This window comes from Rhinatrema bivittatum, chromosome 6, assembly GCF_901001135.1.
Source record: "Rhinatrema bivittatum chromosome 6, aRhiBiv1.1, whole genome shotgun sequence".
Taxonomy (NCBI): Eukaryota; Metazoa; Chordata; class Amphibia; order Gymnophiona; family Rhinatrematidae; genus Rhinatrema; species Rhinatrema bivittatum.
Window position 1 is genome coordinate 135,930,969 of NC_042620.1, and position 24,568 is coordinate 135,955,536.

At 44.4% G+C, this 24,568-nt stretch overlaps 1 protein-coding gene across 5 annotated transcripts in view; it reads right to left on the reverse strand.

Annotated features, from left to right (window-relative positions):
- Positions 1-24,568, reverse strand: part of B4GALNT2 (beta-1,4-N-acetyl-galactosaminyltransferase 2) — a 412,142-nt gene that overhangs the window by 167,379 nt on the left and 220,195 nt on the right. For all 5 annotated transcript variants that reach the window (XM_029605962.1, XM_029605961.1, XM_029605960.1 and 2 more), the window contains exon 3: positions 1,070-1,207. In XM_029605962.1, the coding sequence (XP_029461822.1) occupies positions 1,070-1,207 (138 nt within the window). The remainder of the gene's footprint in view (positions 1-1,069; positions 1,208-24,568) is intronic.

Here is a 24,568-nt window from a genome sequence, read left to right on the forward strand (position 1 = left end):
GAGTTGTGGAGAGAGCATGTTGAGTTAAGTGGAGAGAGAGAGAGAGAGGGTAATATGTGAGTGGAGAAAGAGTGAGAGAGTAAGTGTGAGCAAGTGCTGGACAGGTGTGGGAGGGGTAGAGAAAGAGAGAGAAGATTCTGGGCAGGTAGAGGGTGGAAAGAGAGAAGATACTTGACACTGCAAAAAAGGGATACAGAGATTAGGGTGATGCTGTTGTACTCAACAGAGAGTGAAAGGAATAAAGAGGACAATGCTCAGATAGATGCTGAACAGAGAGAGAGGGAGAGAAAGGATACTAGGTGCTGTGGACAGAGGCAAAGGGAGGAAGATATAGGACTTGGCAGACGGTGAGAGAAGAGTGAGAGGTGGATGTTGAGTAGGGTGAGAGAGGGGGATGCTGTGCCAGAGCTGCCATTAATAGGCATGGGTATAAAAGGGAGGAAAACAAGACTGAAAATTTGCCTAGGGCACCTAATACCCTTGCAATGGCCCTGGATCAGGATCATAGACACAAATTGTGTTACTATGTCTTAAGCTCCCACCTCTTTATTAATTTATTTAATTTATTTAAAAATATTTTATTCTGCAACTTCCTAGTACCTGTTCAGTGCACACTCCCTTCTTCTTGCCACCTCTCTCTTGTGCAATACACAGCCCATCTCATTAATTCCCCCCAGCTAGCCAAAAATTGTTTCAAACGCAGAAAAGAATGAGAATCCATCTTGAGACTGCCAGGATTTTATAGCATACTAAATGCTATAAAATTCTATGGCCTAGGGTAGGTAATTTTAATTAATTTTAGTTTACTTTAATGTTTTTTAAATTTGTATGGTTTGTTAATGTAGCTTTATTATGTATTGTTTTATTGAGTTGTAAATTGATCTGTTTAAACTTGTACATCGCACCAACCAGGGTTTCCCTGCATGAGTGGTTAATAAGAATGAATGAATAAATAAATAAATAAATGCTGCTCCATCTTGTCCTATACTATGGTACAAGAGCCATGTCTTTCTGTGGCACTCAGCTCCTCAAATCTGCAGAGGGACATCATTCCAAGAAAATTATTTACCTTCTCTGAAAATGACTCAGTTCCATCTTTCTTCTTTTTTTGACAAGCTCAATCTCGTCTGGGTTGAAAATATCTTGCAGCTGATAGGTCAGCATTTCTTTCTCATTCTGACACATGCATGACTTATTATCGAGCAGGCTGTAGAGAAAAAATAAACTATTAATTAAGCCCTATTCACAGGAATTCTTGTTGCCTCCTCTAGTGTACAACTGGGAAGACATTCAGTATATAATTAATAGGGATGTGAATCGTGTGCCCGATCGTCTTAACGATCGAAATCGTCTGGCAGGAGAAGAAAATCGTGTTTGGCACGATTTTTTAGTTAAAAAATCGTTTTTTCCGATTAGAGCGCACTAACGGGAGTTAGTGCGCACTAACCATTGTTTGGGGCGGATTTTCAGAGCCCTGCTCGCCTAAATCCGCCCGGATTTAGGAGAGCAGGGCCCTGCGCGCCGGTGCGCCTATGTTCAATAGGCCTACCGGCGCGCGCAGACCCCGGGACTCGCGTAAGTCCCGGGGTTCTCCGAGGGGGCGTATCGGGGGCGTGTCGGGGGCGGGCCCGATCCGTGCAGGGTTTTCGGGGCGGGACGTAGCATTTCGGGGGCGGGCCCGGGGGCATGGTTACGGCCCGGGGTGGTCTGGGGGTGTGGCCGCGCCCTCCGGACCTACCCCCAGGTTGCGTCCCAGCGCGCTAGCGGCCCGCTGGCGCACAGGGATTTACGTCTCCCTCCGGGAGGCGTAAATCCCCCGACAAAGGTAAGGGGGGGGTTTAGACAGGGCCGGGCGGGTGGGTTAGGTAGGGGAAGGGAGGGGAAGGTGAGGGGAGGGCAAAAGAAAGTTCCCTCCGAGGCCGCTCTGATTTCGGAGCGGCCTCGGAGGGAATGAAGGTAGGCTGCGCGGCTCGGCGCGCGCCGGCTATACGGAATCGATAGCCTTGCGCGCGCCGATTTCGGATTTTAGCGGCTACGCGCGTATCTACTAAAATCCAGCATACTTTTGTTTGCGCCTGATGCGCCAACAAAACTACGCCAAATTGCGCTATTTGAAAATCTACCCCTTAGTGCGCACAAACAGAAAATGATACAATTTGACACTTTTCAGGTCAGTTAAGGTCAGTTTAGGAATGAATATGTATTCCTATTGGCTGCCCTCTTATTTATTCATGTTACCAAGGTTCCCACTGACAATATATGGGGGATGGGAAATGGAAACAGTTGGTAGCTTGACAAAAAAAGTAATGTGATCAGTCAATGTTACTAGAACTTGTGCCCTAGCCCTGATGCCAGGAGTGTTGTGATCTTCCTGCATGCAGTGCCGTATCCTGATACTGGGAGAGTTGTGATCTTCCTGCACAGTGCCCTATCCCTGATACTGGGAGTGTTGTGATCTTCCTGCACACAGTGCCCTATCCCTGATACCAGGAGTGTTGTGATCTTCCTGCACTCAGTGCTATATCCCTGATACTGGGAGTGTTGTGATCTTCCTGCACACAGTGCCCTATCCCTGATACCGGGAGTGTTGTGATCTTCCTGCATGCAGTGCCGTATCCCTGATACTGGGAGTATTGTGATCTTCCTGCACACAGTGCCCTATCCCTGATACCAGGAGTGTTGTGATCTTCCTGCACACAGTGCCCTAACCCTGATACCGGGAGTGTTGTGATCTTCCTGCACGCAGTGCCCTAACCCTGATACCAGGAGTGTTGTGATCTTCCTGCACACAGTGCCCTATCCTTGATACCGGGAGTGTTGTGATCTTCCTGCACACAGTGTCCTAACCCTGATACCGGGAGTGTTGTGATCTTCCTGCATGCAGTGCCGTATCCCTGCTCAGTGCAGGAAGATCACAACGCCCCCGGTATCAGGGATAGGGCACTGCATGCAGGAAGATCACAACACTCCTGGTATTAGGGATAGGGCACTGCATGCAGGAAGATCACAACACTCCCAGTATCAGGGATACAGCACTGCATGCAGGAAGATCACAAGGGCACAAGTTCTAGTGACATTGACTGATCACATTACTTTTTTTGTCAAGCTACCAACCATTTCCATTTCCCATCCCCCCAACCATAACCTCAATGTGAACCTTGGTAACATCAATAAATAAGAGGGCAGCCAGCCAATAGGAATACATATTCATTCCTAAACTGACCTTAACTGACCTGAAAAGTGTCAATTTGTATCATTTTCTGTTAGTGCGCACTAACTCCCGTTAGTGCGTACTAACCCGATTAACGATTTTTTAACAATAAATCGTTAGAATTCCTATTGTATTGTGTTCTTTAACGATTTAAGACAATTTTAAAATTATCGGACGATAATTTTAATCGTTGAAAAATGATTCACATCCCTAATAATTAAAATGTTGTCCTCTGGTGCTGGAGTTCTCAACCTAGCCCTCAGGATCCACCAAGCCAGTCATGGCTACTATGTCCATGAAGCTCTCATCTATATACCTATCTGTCTCCTTCAAGTCTGCCACTCTAGCTTCCAGAGATCAGATTCGTTCTCTGAGAGACAGGAGCTCTTTGCATCGGATGCACACATATAACTTCTCACTGGTAGGTAAAAAATCATACACATGGCACTTGGTGCAAAAGACAGGGAGGCCCCCCCCTCTTGCTGCTGGTCTGCTGCCTTCATCTCAAATTTGATCAGTTCCTAATTAAGTTTTAGGTTGCTATGGGAGTAGGAATGTGTCTAATTAGGGTCCTTTAAATGCATTAGTGTATTCATTATATATCTGGTAGTGGCCTACAAAGGAATGATCAAACTCTCCATAAGGTGTGGAGAATTCATGAAGTGAAGTTATAGGCTGATTTTTTTTTTGTGTGTGCATGAAAGTGGCGCCTGTCTATAAAATAAAAGATGAGCTGGTGTGGGTGGGAGGGTTGGGAAAACAAACATACTAACTTGTTTATTAGCTGCTTTACTATTTAAAAAATAACCCAAAAACAACACACACTAACTTCTGTTTATTAGCTTCCTTTCTATTTAAAAAACAAACACTAACTTCTGTTTATAAGTTGTCTTACTGACTATTTAAAAAACAAACACACTTAATAATATACCCCAATAGTTTACTTCTCCCCAATACTTTAAAAGAATTTCCCAAGCAGAACTTACTGATTCCTTTCAGCCACCTGCTAGGTGATCCTTTCCTCTCAGTGCTCCCCCTGGATTCAAAATAAGCTTTCCTAGCTATAGTCAGCAGGATTTGAACCTGCACAGGGAAACTCCCAATGGATTTCTAACACATTGCCTTAACCATTCAGCCATGATTAAATCCTATATGATATTATCATTAAGGTTCCCTTACCTAGTAATGTTTATTTAGTCACAGTACCTAAGAACTCAATAGTTACTGTAGGGGGTGTGTCTTATACTATCTAGAACCAGACCCAATTTCCACAGAAGTAGAAATCTTAGATGTGTTTTGGGGCCATTAAATCAATTTTAATGAAAACCTGGTATATCATTTAGGCTATAAAGACTCTCACACTGAACTGTCTGAAGACCAAGACACGCAGAAATAGCTGATTACAGAGATGAAGATATTTTACAAACTGTATATAGTCTTATGCCTTACCTGCTTTAGCCATGGTAATCGTAGCCCACTTGCTATTTTCAATCACCCTGTTTATCAGGGTAATGACCCTAATGAGACACATATGGGAAAGGTCTCGCCGTAAAGCTATACTCTTGCGAAACCTCCCTCAGCCCTCATCTCTGGAACCATATGAGGTATGAGATAATCAGTGATCAATTTTTGTAGCTTTCCAGACTTGGAAAAGGAGGGTTGCAGACACACTCTATCTCAAGTCTGAGATGAGATCTCTACCTCATATTTCTACAGCATGCACCACGTGAGAACTACATTATTTCCTTATTTCTTATCACCCATATATATTTCCTATTACTATTATTCATTTATTTTTCTTCATTATACCTTTTACCTTTCCTCATCATAATGATTATTTTATTCCTTATTATTAAATCTATTACATTATTACATTACTCCCATGCTATTATTACTATTATGATTCCTTATAAGTACTATGATAAATATTATTGTTGCATTATTCCTACCTCATGTTGATGATTTCATCATTGATGGTCATATATGTCATACAACTGAAGCCTGCATAGTAGCAGATAGGCTTAAGTGAGATAAGCTCTATTGCTGACTCATCTTACTTAAGAAGAGGAAAATGTAGGGAGATATCACTGTTTTACCACAGAAGCTCATATATGAATTATATTAGCTATGTATAAGCCAAATTCTGACAGGCCCCAGATGCTTTTACAGCAAGAGAAGGAATTTTAACCAGTTGAATTTTAAACTGTATTGCATTTCATCAGTAGAAACAAGAGGCCTTGTCTTGATACACTGAAGGATACCTTATCAGATGTGCCTATTTGTCAGTTCCCGTGCAAATAAAAAAACCAGACAGAAGAGACAATATGACTTAAACCTAAGCAGGAGTCATGGTTCAATCAAAGAAGAGTACAGAAGGGTTTGAAGACTCCCATCCTTGTAAGGAAGAGGGGGGCTAGCCTGAGACAATGCTGACACTCTGTCATACAGCTTTTCCCCCTCCCATTCCCCTGAAGGAATGGGAGGGAAAAAAGGACCTATAATGCAGCAGGACCCCCCTGGAAGTAATGGAGAGCTGGAAAAGACCTGCAATGTAGCAAAATATACTCCACCTACCACAAGGTTCTATATGAGCTTATGCATATTTATTAGCTGGGAAATATAAGACAGTGGGGCAAGGAAGAAAAAATGAAGGAAGAATGGACCCCCTGGGAGAGCCCTGAAAGAAAGGAAAAAAGAAGGGACCCCCCTAGGAGAGTGACCCTGAAACCAAAAGGGAGCAGGGAGGCAAGCAATGGACCCCCAGAGGAAGAGGAGGCACAAACCCTGAACACAAACCTGGGGTGAAAACCCAGAGAGCGAGAACCTTTGCTGAGGTTTCCTTGGAAGCAAAAGGGGGCCAGAGGCAAACCAGCCCTCCCTGCTATTGAGAAGGGAGAAGACTAGGTGTGGCCAGGTGATTGGAGATAGGAGACTCCAGCTTAGGTGCGGAAAGTGATATGGAGTCATAGATGAGGAAGGGTGAGAACCAGCCGAGATAGCCAGCAAACACCAGAGCCAAAAGCTAGCCTCCTTCCTGCACAGCCTGCATGCTCTGCCATCACCAAGCCAAGGAAGCAAGCCTTTCCCCTGCCCACATTCTTCAGCTCTCCAGCCGAACTTGCTTCAGAGGTGAACAGAGGTATCACCTGAAAGTTGGAATCAGGGGAAAGTTAGCCATAAGTATTGATACCTTTAGCAGGCTAAAGTTTATGGCATGTTTTGTTACCAAACAATTTCACAAATGAAAATAGTGTCACTATTTATCTACATTCTCGGTATGGTAGTAGTAGAAATAGAATCTTTAAAGAAGTAACTGACATACCATAATTAGTTATCGACACAAGATGTTAACACAAAATTGTGAATGACCATCATATATGGGCACAATGTGTTCTGTGGACACGTACAAGTCTAAAAGTTGACTTATAATGAGCCCTGTTGAGAAGGAATCCCACTTTCCGAAACACGGACCATGTTGGGCGTTGTTTGCAGTTTAAATCTGCCATCTATTCGTTGGGCTTATAACATCATACAAGTTAAATCAAGATAGCATTATTTATAATATAGTGGATGAATATTGTGGCAAATTCTTTATTACGTGGAAAAATACTTTATTATTTCTCAAAAATTCTTTAATATTGCATCACTTGAAAAAAACCTAAAAATGACCGATGATTAAATATTGTGGCAAGAAGTTGATGTGCTAAGCACACTGAATAATGTGTGTCCACAGAACACATTGTGCCCATATATAATGGTCATTCACAATTTTGTGTTAACATCTTGTGTTGATAACTAATTATGGTATGTCAGTTTCTTCTTTAAAGATGTTTTGTTACCACCCATGACCCAGAATTTTCTGTAGGGAAAACTGGTGCTTACTGGCCAGGATGTTAGAGATAGGAACTGTTGTTATTTTCTAAATGCAATGTCTTGCCAAATCTGATAAATAAAGTTTATTTCTGAGGAGAATACACATGGTCTTTTCCTTGACATAGGATTGCAAGTAAGATGGGAGGGCAGCTGGCAGTGTCTTGTAGTAGACAGATCCCTGAACCCCTAAACCTGTTTACAATTGTGTCAGAAGTAGGAGGAGTGAAGAACCCCATGTTTATGGGGACATATTAGGAGGCATCAGGCTGAGTTAGACCCCAATGTTGTTTATGGGACTGTGTCAGGAGGCAACAGGATGTAACAGACCCCAGTGTTGTTGATAGGGACATATCAAGAGGCAGCAGGATGTGATAGACCCCAGTGTTATTGATGGGGATGTGTTGTGAGGCAACAGGATCTGACAAGAAAATGGCACTGGTCAACCATTAAATGTCACCATTTTATGTCACAATATGGAGCCAGTCTCAGAGCCAGTCTGCAACATTTGAATTATAGAGAAGCTAGGGGCAAGAGGCGATTGAACATATCTCATGTCCTCCTAGAACGATAGACCCCTATGGACGGGATAAGTGGAAGCTGGTGTGGTTCCCATCTCCAACTCTTTGTTTTGGGAGGGAGAGGGGATGCACAGAGAAGGGGATTGGAGGCCCAGAAGGCCTCATAAAAGTCTCAGGGCTTCTAAAGGGAGATTTTTTTTCTATTCTTTTTAAACTTTCAAAATGAAATGGAAGAAACAATGAAATTTTGTTGTTTTTTCTTCCATTTTGTTTTGAAAACATTATGAAATGAAATAGGAAATGTTGTTTATTGTCCATCGGGGAACTTTTTATATTTTCTGACCCTGTCCATCTAGATGCATTTTTGTAGACACATCTTCTGTGACAAATTAATTAGTTTTGGGGTGCTTTGGAGTTGGAGTATTAATTGTACTCAGCATTGTCAAAGTCTCCTTGTATTTTGTTTTAAATTTTTCCTCCATTTTTTTCTTTCTTGTACTCGGTTTATTATGGGGTCTTGAAATGTGCTATATGCTTCCAGTGTTACTTAGGTAATAACACTGGATACATACTTCTAAACTGCACAGTACACTTCCAGCATTATTACCGAAGTAAGAACCAGGATGGCTGTGCTTAGCACAGCCATCCTGGCAGATCAAGAGGTGCGATTTGAATGGTAACTGGGTGAATGGGAGGTTGCCTGGCTGGGGGGGGGGGGGGGGGTGAGTGAATGTTTGGGGGGCCAGAAGAGATAAAGCTAATATTTTTTAGCCAAGAGGAGGCGGACTGGAGGCCCAGGATGGCAGCACTCATCTTCTTACTTTTATTTAGCACTTTTCTATACCGACATTCATGAACAGACATATCACATCGGTTTACATTGAACCAAGGTTAAACAAATTATTATTATTACATCGAACACTTTATTACATCTTGCACTTTCGTGTATTTTTTAAAGATTGGGGACCATTTTTTTGGTGATCAGAGGAGAGGGGAGTTGAGACAGGTGATGAGAGAGTGAGCATTGGACCAGGAGGCCCACAACTTGGTGCCTTTTTTTTTTTTTTTTTTAAGGTATGCTACTTAGACAGATATCTCTGAAGATATCCAGCCACATGAGGCAGGATAACTTTAGATCTAACTGACCATATTCAACCAATGGCTTGTTAGTGTTATATGAGTGTTATATGAGGCCAGATAATTTTAAATAAGTCTATTCAGTGGGACATTTATCCTGTTGAATATACTGGACAAGTTATCCAGCAAACTTTAGCCAGATAATTTATCCATTAAACAACTTACAGAATATTGGCCTCAAAGTTATCAAATTAAAAATATTAGATTTTAAAGGATATCAAATAATATAAAATCCCTTAAATTGAGAGACCTACTTACTCCATAATCAGCTTTAAAACTTTATCAACTTAATAAAATTAAGGTGCTGACAGAAGTTCAGCAATGAGTTGGGGGCTATCTAGTCTTTTGCACCGAATGCCACATGTATGATTATCTACCTATTGGTGAATTGTTTTATGTCTGTACCCAGTGGAAAGAGCTCCTGGCTCTCATATAGGCCAATACAATAAGAAGTGCAGGAAAATGAGCACTTCGTGTTGAGTGCCCGCTCTCCCAACGCACGCCCAGCCACCTCTCCTGGGCATGCGATACTATATTTAAATGAGGGGGTCACGCTAAAAAGGAGGCACTAAGGACAATAGCACATCCCTAATGACTCCTTATTAGCAGAAACCCAGGAGAGGTGGCTGTCAGTGGGTTCAGAAAACAGACGCTTATTTTTACGAGCGTCGGTTTTCCGAACTCGCTGACAGCTAAGGGTTAGGAAAACAGATGCCGTTAAAATTGAGCATCCATTTGCCTAACCTGACCGGCCGGCACATTTTTTTTTTTAATTTTTATTTTTAACATTTTTGGTTCCTTTGACTTAATATCGCTAGGATATTAAGTCAGAGGGTGTGCTAAACTCCTTACAGTATAAGGGGTAGTGGATGCGCATTGAAAACACATGTCCAACCATGTGTGAAACAGTGTGCTTGGCTGAGCGCACTTTACAGTTTTGTCCTGATAGAGAACACATTTTATGTCTGGACGCCAGAGTGGCAGACCTGGAGGAGTTGAGGCAGACAGAAAGGTATATAGTTTATATAGTTGAGACTAGGAATGTGCAGCCAGAAAGTATTCTTTGCATTCGGGATACATATTTGTTGGGAGGCATATTCGTTGCATTCATACAATGGCGCCCCAATACATTGATACGTGCATTCGTTTTCCAGTTCCCAATAAAGTCAATGAGGGAAGTATTTGCAGCCTATTTTTGGCTGCAGAATTGGTGTTTTATTATCAATTTTGATGAAATGTCTGGGGATCAATCATCAGAACAACAAAACAACTCTAAGGTACTTAGACTGTGGCAAAGTGGCACCAAAGTGGCATGAATAGCCTAAGGTACATTAAAGTTTGCCTGCTTCCACAATTAAACCTCTTCAACTTCTTCAAAACGCTGCCGTCAGATCCTTAACAAGTTGTAGAAAATTTGAACATATTACTCCAATCTTGAACCAATTACATTGGCTTCCCATCACTTTTAGATCACTGTATAAGATAATTATGCTTATCCATAAAGCATTATACAATAGAGATGTGAATCGTGTCCTCGATCGTCTTAACGATCGATTTCGGCTGGGAGGGGGAGGGAATCGTATTGTTGCCGTTTGGGTGTGTAAACTATCGTGATAATCGTTAAAATCGTGAACCGGCACACTAAAACCCACCCCCGACCCTTTAAATTAAATCCCCCACCCCCCCGAACCCCCACCCCCCCAATGCAGGAGGTCGTTCAGCGGCGGTCCGGAACCCCCGCTGAACGACCTCCTGCAGTCGATCTCCTGCCGGCGCCATTTTCCGTACGGAAAATGATTCGCGGCAAGAAATCGCTCCCGGAACCCCGCTGGACTCCCAGGAACTTTTGGCCAGCTTGGGGGGGCCTCCTGACCCCCACAAGACTTTCCAAAAGTCCAGCGGGGGTCCGGAACGACCTCCTGTGGCGAATCATTTTGGGTCTATGGCCGCCGCCATTTTGCGGCGGCCATTTTGCAAAATGGCGCCGGCTGAAGACAACACGATGCAATTGAGGGGGCCGTTCCGGACCTCCGCCGTTCTGGACCACCGCTGGATCGCCAGGTAATTTAAAGCATTGGGGGGGGGGTTTGGGAGGGTGGGGGATTTAATTTAAAGGGTCGGGGGTGGGTTTTAGGGGGTTTTAGTGTGCCGGTTTTCCTGCCCTCCCCCTTCCCCCGATTTACGATTTTTTAACGATAAATCGGGGGAATTGGTATTGTATCGTGGCCCTAATGATTTTTGACGATTTAAAATATATCGGACGATATTTTAAATCGTCAAAAAACGATTCACATCCCTATTATACAATGATTACTCATCTTGGTTACAAAAACCCCTATATCAATGTATTTCCACTAGAAATCTACGCTCAACAGACACAGGGTTATTCACTATTCCCCCCAACAAAAAAATTCACAAAACAGCTACTCTGAACCGGGCTGCTTCTATAATTGGTCATACACTATGGAACTCCCTACCATCACCACTAAGGACCGACCCTTCTACACCTTCCTTTAGAAAAAAACCTTAAAACATGGATTACATCCCTTTTCTATAGTTTTTCCTTTTATTTTCGTTAGATACTTAAATTTGTTTTAGAACAATAGGTTATTGTTTTATATAGATCTACTTTTAATCTATGTTGGGTTTTTTTTAAATCTAATGTTTTTTAGTTCCATACTTAATGTTTGAACTGTTTTAGTGTATTATGTCCTCAATATTATTTGATGACAATTTGATTCAATGTAAACCGATGTGATATTTTGAATTGAATGTCGGTATAAAAAAAAGCAAATAAATAAATAAATAAAATAAAGGGGCAAAGGGGTACCAGGAGTGGCAAGAAGAGTGCTTTAATAGAGGCACAAAGCAGCAGCAAGAGTGTCAAAAACACACCACAGCTTCAAAAGAGAGCACCAATAACAGATGCATGAACCCTCGAAGGCAGCACGTCAGGCAAAGCGGCAAGACAAGTGGCATCAACATCCTGAAGCACAATGAAGGAGGAACATAGCAAGCAGAAAGAAGAGCACCAACACCCTGAGCAACCATGATAGTGGCCAGAACACCACAAGGAGTTGAATGAGTCATCTGGTGTATGGCAGCAAGGCACAGAGGCAGAGGGTAGATACAGGCTGGCTACACCCGGGGAGAGTTCCCTTTCCTTGGAGCCGGGAAGGGCTCCCCGGAATGGGTTGGCCCCTAGAGTGAAGCACGAGCCTTCAAAGCGTGGCGACCTGGAGCAGGGTCTCACTGTGAGCATGGTCTCACTGTGTTGTGTTTGCCACAGTCTAAGTACCTTGGAGATCTTTTCTTGTTCTGAACATGGGTCAACAGGTGGTAAGAAATAGGCTGCAACAACAGCGAGAGTTCCCATTCCTTTGAGCAGGAAAGTGCTCCCTGGAATGGGTTGGCCCCTAGAGTGTATAATGGTACAAATTGTTAGGAAATAAGCATTTGCAAACAGATCATGACTTCATAAGCAAGACGGAGGAAGTTCTCTTCTCTGCCCTGAAACTAAAGGAAACTGTTTGTTTTATTTAAGGATCCATGCTATGAAGGATTACTAGTTTGAATTGCCAGAGACTGAGGTTTCCAATGAGGGTTCAGCCGTTAGGACTGGATATAAGGCCTGGACTGACAGGCACAGCATTCGAGGACAGAGGTGTATCCCACCTAGGGACATAAGGCCTGGACTGACAGGCATAGCAATCGAGGTCAAACACTTGTAGGGACATAAGGCCTGGATGAACAGGCAAAGCAATCGAGGTCAATCCCACGTAGGGACATAAGGCCTGGTCGGACAGGCACATCAATACAGGACAGAGTCAATCCCACATAGGGACAAAAGGCCTGGACAAACAGGCACAGCAATACAGGACAGAGTCAATCCCACATAGGGACAAAAGGTCTGGACGAACAGGCACAGCAATACAGGACAGAGTCAATCCCACATAGGGACATAAGGCCTGGATGAACGGGCAAAGCAATCGAGGCCAATCCCACGTAGGGACATAAGGCCTGGTCGGACAGGCAAAGCAATCGAGATCAAACACTTGTAGGAACATAAGGCCTGGACGAACAGGCAAAGCAGTCGAGGACAGAGGTCAAGCTCACGTAGGGACATAAGGCCTGGACTGACAGGCACAGCAATCGAGGTCAAACACTTGTAGAAACATAAGGCCTGGACGAACAGGCAAGCAGTCGAGGACAGAGTCAATCCCACTTAGGGACATAAGTCCTGGACGAACAGGCATAGCAGTCGAGGTCAAACACTTGTAGGAAAATAAGGCCTGGACGAACAGGCAAAGCAGTCGAGGACAGAGGTCAAGCCCACGTAGGGACATAAGACCTGGCATGACAGGCACAGCAATCGAGGTCAAATACTTGTAGGAACATAAGGCCTGGACGAACAGGCAAAGCAATCAAGGTCAAAGACTTGTAGGAGCATAAGGCCTGGTCATACAGGCACAGGATTCAAGGACAGAGGTGAACCCCACCTAGGGACATAAGGCCTGGACTGACAGGCACAGCAATCGAGGTCAAACACTTGTAGGAACATAAGGCCTGGACTGACAGGCACAGCATTTGAGAACAGAGGTATACCCCACCTAGGGACATAAGGCCTGGACTGATAGGCATAGCAATCGAGGTCAAACCTTTGTAGGGACATAAGGCCTGGACAAACATGCACAGCAATTCAGGACAGAGTCAATCCCACGTAGAGACATAAGGCCTGGATGGACAGGCAAATCAATCGAGGTCAAACCCTTGTAGAAATATAAGGCCTGGACAGACAGGCACAGCAATACAGAACAGAGTCAATCCCACATAGGGACATAAGGCTTGGATGGACAGGCAAATCAATCGAGGTCAAACCCTTGTAGGAACATAAGGCCTGGACAAACAGGCACAGCATTTGAGAACAGAGGTATACCCCACCTAGGGACATAAGGCCTGGATGTACAAGCAAAGCAATCTAGGTCAAACCCTTGTAGGAACATAAGGCCTGGGCGAACAGGCACAGCAGTACAGGACAGAGTCAATCCCACATAGGGACATAAGGCCTGGACGAACAGGCAAAGCAATCGAGGTCAATCCCACATAGGGACATAAGGCCTGGACGAACAAGCACAGCAATACAGGACAGAGTCAATCCCTCATAGGGACATAAGGCCTGGACAGACAGGCACAGCAATCGAGGTCAAACACTTGTAGAAACATAAAGCCTGGATGAACAGGCACAGCAGTCGAGGACAGAGGTGAATCCCACCTAGGGACATAAGACCTGGACAGTGGACGGACAGGCACAGCGTTTCAGGTCAGGTCCTTGTAGGGACATACGGCCTGGACAGTGGATGGTCAGGCACAGAGTTTCAGGTCAGGTACATGTGCTGCAGTGCTTAAATTATCTGGAGCATAGGAGGCAGTTGGAGCTGCTGCAAGGCTTTCAATTGCTTTAATTCATCTTGCAATTCACAGGGAAAATTTGGAAACCCAAGAAAAGGCAGGTTTACTTTCAAAAACACTAGCATTTCCATCAACTCTGATGCCAGCCTTCAGCAGTGAGGTCTCATGATATCCCCTGTCATTGAAAAGACACGTTCACTGGGCACACTGGTTGGTAGACATGACAGATCTCTCTGAGCCACTTTGGCTAGATATGGCCAGACAGTGGACTTGTGTGCCCAGTATGCCAGCGGATCTGTCTGCATGTTCTCTGTCGGCTCTGAGAGATAGCGTGTCACTGACAGATGTGCTGGTGTCACCTTTGCTTGGGTGGGCTGAGAGTCCCTCATGCCAGCTGCTTTCTCTCTTGCCCGTTGCACAACAGATGAATCTTTATGGGCAATATGCCTTTGGCATTCTGAAGTGGAGGAGGAGGTACTCTGTGTCGCTGACAGAGTGCTGCTCCTGCTTGGGCTAGCAGCACAACTCTCTGAAGTGCCCGCTGTTTCCACCTCTGCTTCATACCTAATCTGTCTCTGCCTATGGCGCTCCTGTTCATGGACTTTTGCTAACAGCAGGTCCTTCACCAATAAAGACAATTGTACTATAGGGCGAGGTTTCCCTTTCACACGGGGATCACAGACTGTGGCAAGCATGTATGTGTTCTGTGCTGTTAAAGACCTTAATCTGTCTTCTACCTGCTGCTGCAAAACGTCCAGATAATGCAGCACCTCAACTGTCATTCCCTCTTCCTGTTTAAAGGCCTCCAAATGTTCATCCAGGAGATTAACTATAGGGATGATGTCAGCCAAGGTGGCACTTCTGGAACTCAGCTCCTCCGTGACATCCTTGAAGGGCTGCAGGATTTTTACCAGCTGACTCATGACTAACCAATCATGATGCCCATCATGATGCCCACCTATGTCCATTGTACCAGAAAGTTCATGAAGGGGTGTCTGCAGCTCCACTAACCTCTCCAGCATCATAAAGGTGAAACTCCACTGGGTGGCAATGTCTTGAATGAGATGCTTGTGAGGCATCTCCAAATCAGTCTGCTTTTGTCAGAGAACCTGCCCTGCCTTCACACTTCTGTGGAAGTGCGCTGCTATGTTCCTGCCCTTCTGTATTAACCTATGCAGGTATTCATTCTCTTTGTCATTGGAATCCAACCCTAGAGCTGACTTTACTACCAGGTGCAGAGTGTGTGCAAAACATTGGATGTTGTGAAAGCGCCCGTCGTTTATTGCCTTAACCATGTTTGCACCATTGTCTGTGACAAAGAACCCTGCCTGAGGATTCCTGTCTTGCTGGTGTAGTTGCCAGCCCTCCAGCATCTGTCTGATGCATGCTAGAATATTGGCTGTGGTATGGGCCTGGTCCATCAGGTGGGTATGCAGCAAAGCCCACCTCCACCCTGATATTTGTTCAGTAAAAGAACTGCTGGCTGCCCCTGCCTCAGCCAGGTCCCACCAGTGTGCTGTCAGGGATAGGTAAGAGTGTGCAGCATTCATGGCGGTCCAGATATCGCAGGTGAAATGCACTCTCCCCTCTGCCTTAGCTAGCAGCGCTTGCATGCGACTGCGACACTGCTTGTACAGGCTGGGGATGACCTTTCTGCTAAATGTGGTTTATTTATTTTATTTATTTATTTTAATCTTTTCTACACCGTCGTTTAGTGGTATACCATCACAACGGTTTACAGATAGGCACATAAATAAGTCTGGTTAAGATTATAAATTAGCTAGTAGGTGCCAATAAATTTTCGGTTACATGATTCAAATAATATACGCTATCTGGATCGTGGATTGGAAATTCCATTTATATGACTAATAGAATATCTATATATGAGATATACTGTACTCTCTTAAATTAATCTTTAGGTATGAGAAAAATAATAAAGGAGGGATAACTGCTGTTTGTTGACTTTCACTGTGTGTCAGAGTTCTTTTTCTTGTTCGTTAGTATTCCTTACTCCCCACTCTCACTGTTAAAAGCTTTTATGAAGAGACATGTTTTTACATTTTTTTTAAAGAGTTTTAAATCTTTCATTAATCTTATTTCGAGTGGCATTGTGTTCCATAATATTAGACCCGCTAGGGATAGTGCTCTCTCTCTTACTTGCGTCAGTTTTGCTGGTTCTCGAGGGGCTTTGGAATTTGGAACTACGACCTTCAGAAATGCTTGAAACCCACATTCTCCACTAACTGCAAGGGCTGGTTATCAAGGGCAATCGTTTCCCCAATGCTCCTACTTACAACTTTTGAGGCTGCCTGCCTCCTACCCGGGGTTAGCGTTACCGTACTCCACCCCATTTCCTCCATGCTGGGTTGTCGCTTCTGCCACATGTCAGGGGGTTGCTGGCCTGCCACCTGACTGCTAGAAGGGGATGAGGGCGTGGGCTGACTCTGCTGCTTTTCAACCACTTTATGCTGCTTGGAAGTGGTCTCCTGACTGGTACTGCCACCATTCCCAGATGGCAGTAATCTTGTTGGGTGTTGCCTCTTCATATGATGTGTCATGCCAAAATTAGATAGATGTCCCATTTGCTTGCCTTTGCTAATATCCCTGGCACAGTAATTACACCGAGCAAAACGCGGGTCATCCATCACTTTACAGTGGCTCCAGATCGCAGATGTCTTTCGTGATCCTCCCTTCTCTAACACCTTGGGAGTGGATGTTGGCACTGGAGCTGACGTAGAGGGTGCACCCTGAGAAGCAATGCCAGAGGGCCTCAGTCACCCTCTGTGCCTGCGCTGACTGCTCTTCCTCCTCCTCCGTTTCATCTCTTCCCTGCTGCACTGATGTGGAGGCTAAGACAGGACTAACTGATCCTCCTAAAGCTTCGTCAGCTATTACTTCTTCTGTTTTAGATGAGAATCCCACACAAGATGATTCTTCATCTGAATCAGAAGCAAACAGTGACTGCGCTACATTGTCAACGCTGTTAGTTGAGACTTCTGTCCCCCTGCTGCTTTTGAGTATCGACATTTTGTCTGGCATGACTCAGCCTCCCCTTCCCTCACCTCCAAAACTACAGGGCCAGAAACAGGTGGTAGTGATGGCAATGCATCATGGTCAGATTTCATTTTTTTTGGGATGGAACTGCCTGCCACTACAAAGAGTTTAGATTGCAACAGGTGCCTTTTTAACTTTAATGGGGGAGTGGCACTAGTGTCTTTTGAAGTGCCTCCTCTGCCAGTCCCAATCACTCGACTATATCTAGCTTTCCCTGACATTATGGATTTAATGTTACTGCCTAGTGCCTTCCGGCTGCCCACTGCCACGGTGCCTTGCTAAGCACTAATGTAACGTGTGTGGTGTGCACACACACGCAGTTTGCTTGTAAGCACAAAAGAGGCAGACTGGGTATTTCACTGCACAGACCGTCCCTATAATAAAGTTCAGTCTGTTAAACTACCCACTGCCCACTGTCACAGTGCCTTGCTATGCACTAATGTAATGTGTGTGGTGTGCACACACACGCAGCTTGCTTGTAAGCATAAAAGAGGCAGACTGGGGATTTCACTGCACAGACCGTCCCTATAATAAAGTTCAGTCTGTTAAACTACCCACTGCCCACTGTCACAGTGCCTTGCTATGCACTAATGTAATGTGTGTGGTGTGCACACACACGCAGCTTGCTTGTAAGCATAAAAGAGGCAGACTGGGGATTTCACTGCACAGACCGTCCCTATAATAAAGTTCAGTCTGTTAAACTACCCACTGCCCACTGTCACAGTGCCTTGCTATGCACTAATGTAATGTGTGTGGTGTGCACACACACGCAGCTTGCTTGTAAGCATAAAAGAGGCAGACTGGGGATTTCACTGCACAGACCGTCCCTATAATAAAGTTCAGTCTATTCAACTACCCACTGCCCACTGAAGCCCAGTGCACAGAGAGACTGAGTGACTTGAATTAAACAAACTCAGTTTAAAAAAGCTGGAATTTTTGGCATATCAGGAAAATGGATGAAATATATTTTCCAATACAAATTCTAGCAAAATTGAATATATCTCTCTCAGCCTCAACACCCAAATTGTGCTTGCTTGCAGCCTAGCCCAGAGGGTGAATGAAAAAAAAAATGGCACTGCTAGCAGCTTGTCTCCCTGGCACAGAGAGACCATCTCAGATCACCTAAATAATAAACTGATTCAAACAAACACAAATAGGGCTAGCTGGCATAGACACTGCAGCCAAATTAAGAATAAAAATATTTTTTTCTCTTTCCTAACTAGCCAAAATTGCTCTCAGTGCAGCCTCCTTCCACAAAGCCCACCTCCCCACACCACACCTGCAAAGAAAGTGCATGGCACGCCTCATGCTGATGTATATATAGCATTGGGTCATCAGTAAAATCCTCACAGAGCGCTGAATGACAGCACGATTGGCTGCATTCAGGGGCGGATTTTCAGAGCCCTGCTCGCCTAAATCTGCCCAAAACCGGGCGGATTTAGGCGAGCAGGGCCCTGCGCACCGATAAGCCTATTTTACATAGGCCTACCGGCGCGCGCAGAGCCCCGGGACTCGAGTAAGTCCCGGGGTTTTCGGAGGGGGCGTGTCAGGGGGCATGTCGGGGGCGGGCCCGAACCGCGCGGCGTTTTCGGGGCGTGTTGGGAGCGTTCCGGGGGCGGGCCCGGGGGCGTGGCTACGGCCCGGGGCAGCCCGGGGCGTGGCCACGCCCTCCGGACCCGCCCCCAGATCGCGTCCCGGCGCGCTAGCGGCCCACTGGCGCGCGGGGATTTACGTCTCCCTCCGGGAGGCGTAAATCCCCCAACAAAGGTAAGGGGGGGTTTAGACAGGGCCGGGCGGGTGGGTTAGGTAGGGGAAGGGAGGGGAAGGTGAGGGGAGGGCGTTAGAGGATTCCCTCCGAGGCCGCTCCGATTTCGGAGCGGCCTTGGAGGGAACGGGGGTAGGCAGCGCGTCTCGGCGCGCGCAGGCTATACGAAATCAATAGCCTTGCGCGCGCCGATCCAGGATTTTAGTGGATACGCGCGGCTCCGCGCGTATCTACTAAAATCCAGCGTACTTTTGCTTGAGTCTGATGAGCAAGCAAAAGTAGGCTGTTCGCGCGCTTTTAAAATCCGCCCCTCAGTGCATTTCACAAAATGTCAGCGCTGATACTCTGCATTCTGGTATCCGTGCCAACCTGTCCGACCCTTTCCTGTGAGTCATCAGTGACTCACAGGAAAGGGTCGGACAGGTGAGTCACTGTGACTCACAGGAAAGGGTCGGACAGGTTGGCAAGGATACTGGAATGCAGGGTATGAGCACTGACATTTTTTTTAAAGATTCCAAATGGCGGCGAAGAAAAGCATGCACGCCACGCAACATATTAAATGGATGTTAAGTCATATTCGTGGGGAGTCGCGATGCATTTCGCCTCTCCACGAATATAACGAAAAGTGACATATACGTTGCAGATCGCCGATACGGCGAAAACGAATGCAAACCCCTAGTTGAGACCTTCAAGGACATAAAATAGAACAGTTCCAACGCCAGTCTAGCAGCCATTGTGCTTCTTTGGAGGATCAAGGTCATCTGGCAGGAGACCATCACCTTGGTGTGACAAAAAGTGATCTACCCTCCAAATGATCTACCTTCCAAGTGATGCATTATCCTCTTACTCTGAGGATGTGTGCCCAGGAGGGAAGGATTAGGATGGCTGTTATAGCATGTAAATAGATCATTAGAAATGCATATAGCTGGGTGGCTGGTGGACATGAGAGTCACTTGGTAACTTACCTGCCCGGTGCAAAGATAGCAGACTTCACACACCACTAGATAAGATTCTTGAGAGTATTGAAATGAAGCCAACTGTTGTGGTTCATGTGGGTACCAATGACATAGCAAGGTGCGGAAGGGAGGATCTGGAGGTTAAATTTAGACTCCTAGGTAGGAAACTGAAACCAGAACCTCCAGGGTTGCATTTTCAAAAATTGTCCCCATTTCATGCACAGGATACCTGTGGAAAGCTGAGAACCAGAGTTTCATGGTGAGGATGAGGATTTTAGAAACTGAGGAACATTCTGGGAAAGGGGAAACCTATTCTGATGGGATGGGTTCCATTTTAACCTGAGTGGAAACAAGCTATTGGCACTAACCTTTAAAAATGAGATAGAGCAGTTTTTAAACTGGATGATGAGAGAAAGCCAACTGTCACTCAGAAGTACATGGTTTGCAACGATGTATCTTTGAAGGATACTAACAAAACAGGTAAGTTAGGGTATCCCAATAGAGAGGCTGCAATAAACGTTAAAGTAAGCCAGGTACCTTTAAGTAAAGAGCAGACAGAGCAGAAAGATTCCAAATTATCTGTCAACTAGTAAATAGGTTGTTCATATAAAAAATATGTACTTTGAAGTGTCTGCATACAAAAGCTAGAAATCTAAAAAATAAGATGGCACAGTTAGAATATATAGCAATGAATGAAGATGTCATTATAATTGGCATTTTGGAGACCTGATGGAAGGAGGATAATCAAGGGGACAATGTGATACCAGGGTACAAATTATATTGTAATGATAAACTGGATCAACATTTGGTGGAGAGGTGGCGCTATATGTTAAAGAGGGCATAGAGTCAAACAGGATAAAATTAACTGCAGGGAACTACGTACACTGTAGAATCTTTATGGAAGAAATTCCATGTGAGAAGGGGAACAGAATAGCAGTGGGGGTATACTACTGTCCAGCTGGCTAGAATGAACAGACATATGATAAACTGCTAACAGAAATTAGGGAAACTAACAACAATTAGTGACACAGTAATAATGGATGATTTTAATTGCCCCAATATTAACTGGGTAAATGTCAAATTAGGACATGCAAAAGACAAAGTTTCTAGGCAAAATAAATAACTGCTTCATGGAGCAGCTGGTAAAAGAATCAACAAGAGAGAAACCTATTTTAAACCTAATCCTTACTTGCACACATGATATGGTGTGAGAGGTAATGGTATAGAGGCCACTTGACATTAGTGATCATAGTACAATCAAATTTGACTTGATAATTGGAGGGAAGGTACTAAAACATCTACTGTGATAACATTTAACTTTCAAAAGAGAAACTATGAGAAAATGAGAAAAATGGTTAGAAAAAACTACTTTCTGGCATGCACACATGAATGTGCCAATCTTATAACATTTATTTATTTATTTGTTTGTTTGTTTGTTTATTTAAAACCTTTTTATACCGGCATTCGTAGATACATCATACCAGTTTACTTTGTAACAAAATGGTTGAAAATACATATAACAGGGCTAGTAAACAGGGTACACAAGATAGAAGGAAGGATAGTGTAACAGCAGACAACGTCTTAACAAGCTAAATCAAATAAATGTATCAATAAGGGAGAGCTCTTAATTGCTAATTGAGTAGAGGTAATTAATAGTTGGCTGTAGCTATGTACAAATATGTATGAAGTATAACTAAACTGAAGCTATATACAGAGTAAGCGAGGTAAACTGGAGTTATAACTCCAGTTTACCTCGCTTTTTACTCCAGTGTGCATGTTATAAAATTGTTGGGCTGAACACACATCTGCACCGGATTTTGTAATCTGCACTCATATGTGCGTGTGGTGGATGCAAGGGGAGGGTAGAAATCTGGAAATTTTGCGCTGCAACACATTCTGGCCTTCCCCAGTTCCCTCCCAGTCCACTCCATTTTTAACGCACACAACTTTTTGAAAATCTACCCGTTTGTCGAGAGGTAGTCTAGATACTTGTGAATTGAGTTCTATACCTAAAAAGGAGATGACATTGGAAGCGCCCTCAGTTTTCTCCTGTGCGATCAGTATTCCGAACTCCAAGGCAATCTTTTGGAATTAGCCAAGCAAGCCAGCACATACTTGTACCCACCCATTGTTCTACCACCCAGTGTAGGAAGGAACTGAACAACTCAAAGTGCGCATAAGAAACCGCACAACCCATAGGCATACATTTGTCAAAATAGTAATGCCCAGGGAAATGAAAACCTAGCACCGGAAAACTGCATAGTTGCACTAGAAGAAATCTAATGGCAAACTCAATGTCATCTTGGCCATCAGGGTACCCTGTCTGCATTGCCTAAAAAATGCAATAGCACTGTCGAAGAATGCATATTGCACGGAACATTCTTCCTGTGGTAAATGGTTAGTCACTGACCCCCAACGCGGTATAGGACAATTTTTGAATGATCCTGAATTTTCTGGCTCCATTCTTTTTTTGGAATGACTGCCAGGAACAGGAGGGGTCAGTGAACGGACCAGCCATTCAACCCTGTGCTAACTCCGCTTCAGTTTTCTACTGTACTATATCAGCATGATGTATGATAAAACACACATTATGTGCAACATGTGTGATAATCTTCCCTTGCACAGGTATTAAGAAACCTACCCAAAACCACTTGGCTAGTTTGTGAGCAGCGCTGAGCTTTGGGTAACAGTTCAGCCAAGTAATCATACTGCACAACCTAATCAAAAATGGGTCATTATAAAAGTGTGGGGGTCATTTTAATTTAGCAGAACTCCCATTATTGGGCCTTTTGATGCACTTAGCAGAGGGGTGAGGCCTGAAGCAAATGGAACAAGCGTGCTTAAACTTGCCATCCTGGAAATTGCAAGCAGACTTGTTGAAATGCCAACAAATGTTATTAACCTGAGTATGGGTGAACCAGAACCTGTGGCATTGCTCGACCTCTGCACTGACTGCCTTCGTGCCCCCACATTGCTCACCTTGTTGGTCATTTGCTTTAGCCACAACCCCACAACCCCACATTCTGCATATTTTATGTAATGAACCAGTTCTTTTCCATTTTGTCCCGGAAGCATTTGTCATAGTTTAGCCATGCCCATCCCTCATGATGTCTATATGCCTCAATGATGGTGTCAATCAAATCGATGCACTATTACCATTATACCGAGGGATATATATCTTAAATCTTAATTCTACCAGATATCACCTCATTTATTTTTTTTATAGAAACATAGAAACATAGAAATGACGGCTGAAGAAGACCAAACGGCCCATCCAGTCTGCCCAGCAAGCTTCACACATTTTTTTCTCATACTTATCTGTTTCTCTTAGCTCTTTGGTTCTATTTTCCTTCCACTCCCGCCATTAATATAGAGAGCAGTGATGGAGCTGCATCCGAGTGAAATGTCAAGCTTGATTAGTTAGGGGTAGTAGGGGTAGTAACCGCCGCAATAAGCAAGCTACACCCATGCTTATTTGTTTTACCCAGACTATGTTATTCAGACCTTATTGGTTGTTTTTCTTCTCCCCTGCCGTTGAAGCAGAGAGCTATGCTGGATATGCGTGAACTATTAGTTTTACTTCTCCCCTGCCATTGAAGCAGGGAGCTATGCTGGATATGCGTGAACTATTAGTTTTACTTCTCCCCTGCCGTTGAAGCAGGGAGCTATGCTGGATATGTGTGAAGTATCAGTTTTACTTCTCCCCTGCCGTTGAAGCAGAGAGCTATGCTGGATATGCGTGAAGTATCGGTTTTTCTTCTCCCCTGCCGTTGAAGCAGAGAGCTATGCTGGATATGCGTGAAGTATCGGTTTTTCTTCTCTACTGCCGTTGAAGCAGAGAGCTATGCTGGATATGCGTGAAGTATCAGTTTTTCTTCTCCCCTGCAGTTGAAGCAGAGAGCTATGCTGGATATGCGTGAAGTATCAGTTTTTCTTCTCCCCTGCCGTTGAAGCAGAGAGCTATGCTGGATATGCGTGAAGTATCAGTTTTTCTTCTCCCCTGCCTTTGAAGCAGAGAGCTATGCTGGATATGCGTGAAGTATCAGTTTTTCTTCTCCCCTGCCGTTGAAGCAGAGAGCTATGCTGGATATGCTTGAAGTATTAGTTTTTCTTCTCCCCTGCCATTGAAGCAGAGAGCTATGCTGGATATGCATTGAAAGTGAAGTATCAGGCTTATTTGGTTTGGGGTAGTAACCGCCGTAACAAGCCAGCTACTCCCCGCTTTGTGAGTGCAAATCCTTTTTTCCACATTTCCTCTTGCTGTTGAAGCTTAGAGCGATGTTGGAGTCACAGTAACCATGTGTATGTTTATTGAATAAGGGTATTATCTCCAGGCAGTAGCCGTCATTCTGGCGCCAACGTTTCTTTGTTTGTATATATTTTTTAAGATTATACAATTAAGTATATATTTTTAAATTCTTTAACATGCTCTATCAAAAAAAAATTTTTGAAAAAATATTTTAAGGAAAGAGAAGCCTTCAGACTGCTTCGTCCCACATGCTTCACCTCAATATTTGCTTTCTCCACCAGCCTCGGGAAAATGGCGACACCGCGTCTGCTTGCCGCATTCTACGGCATCCCTGGAACAGCTATGGCAAGGCATTCCACCATGATTCATCTGAGAGCCTCCTAGGGCATGCGCACA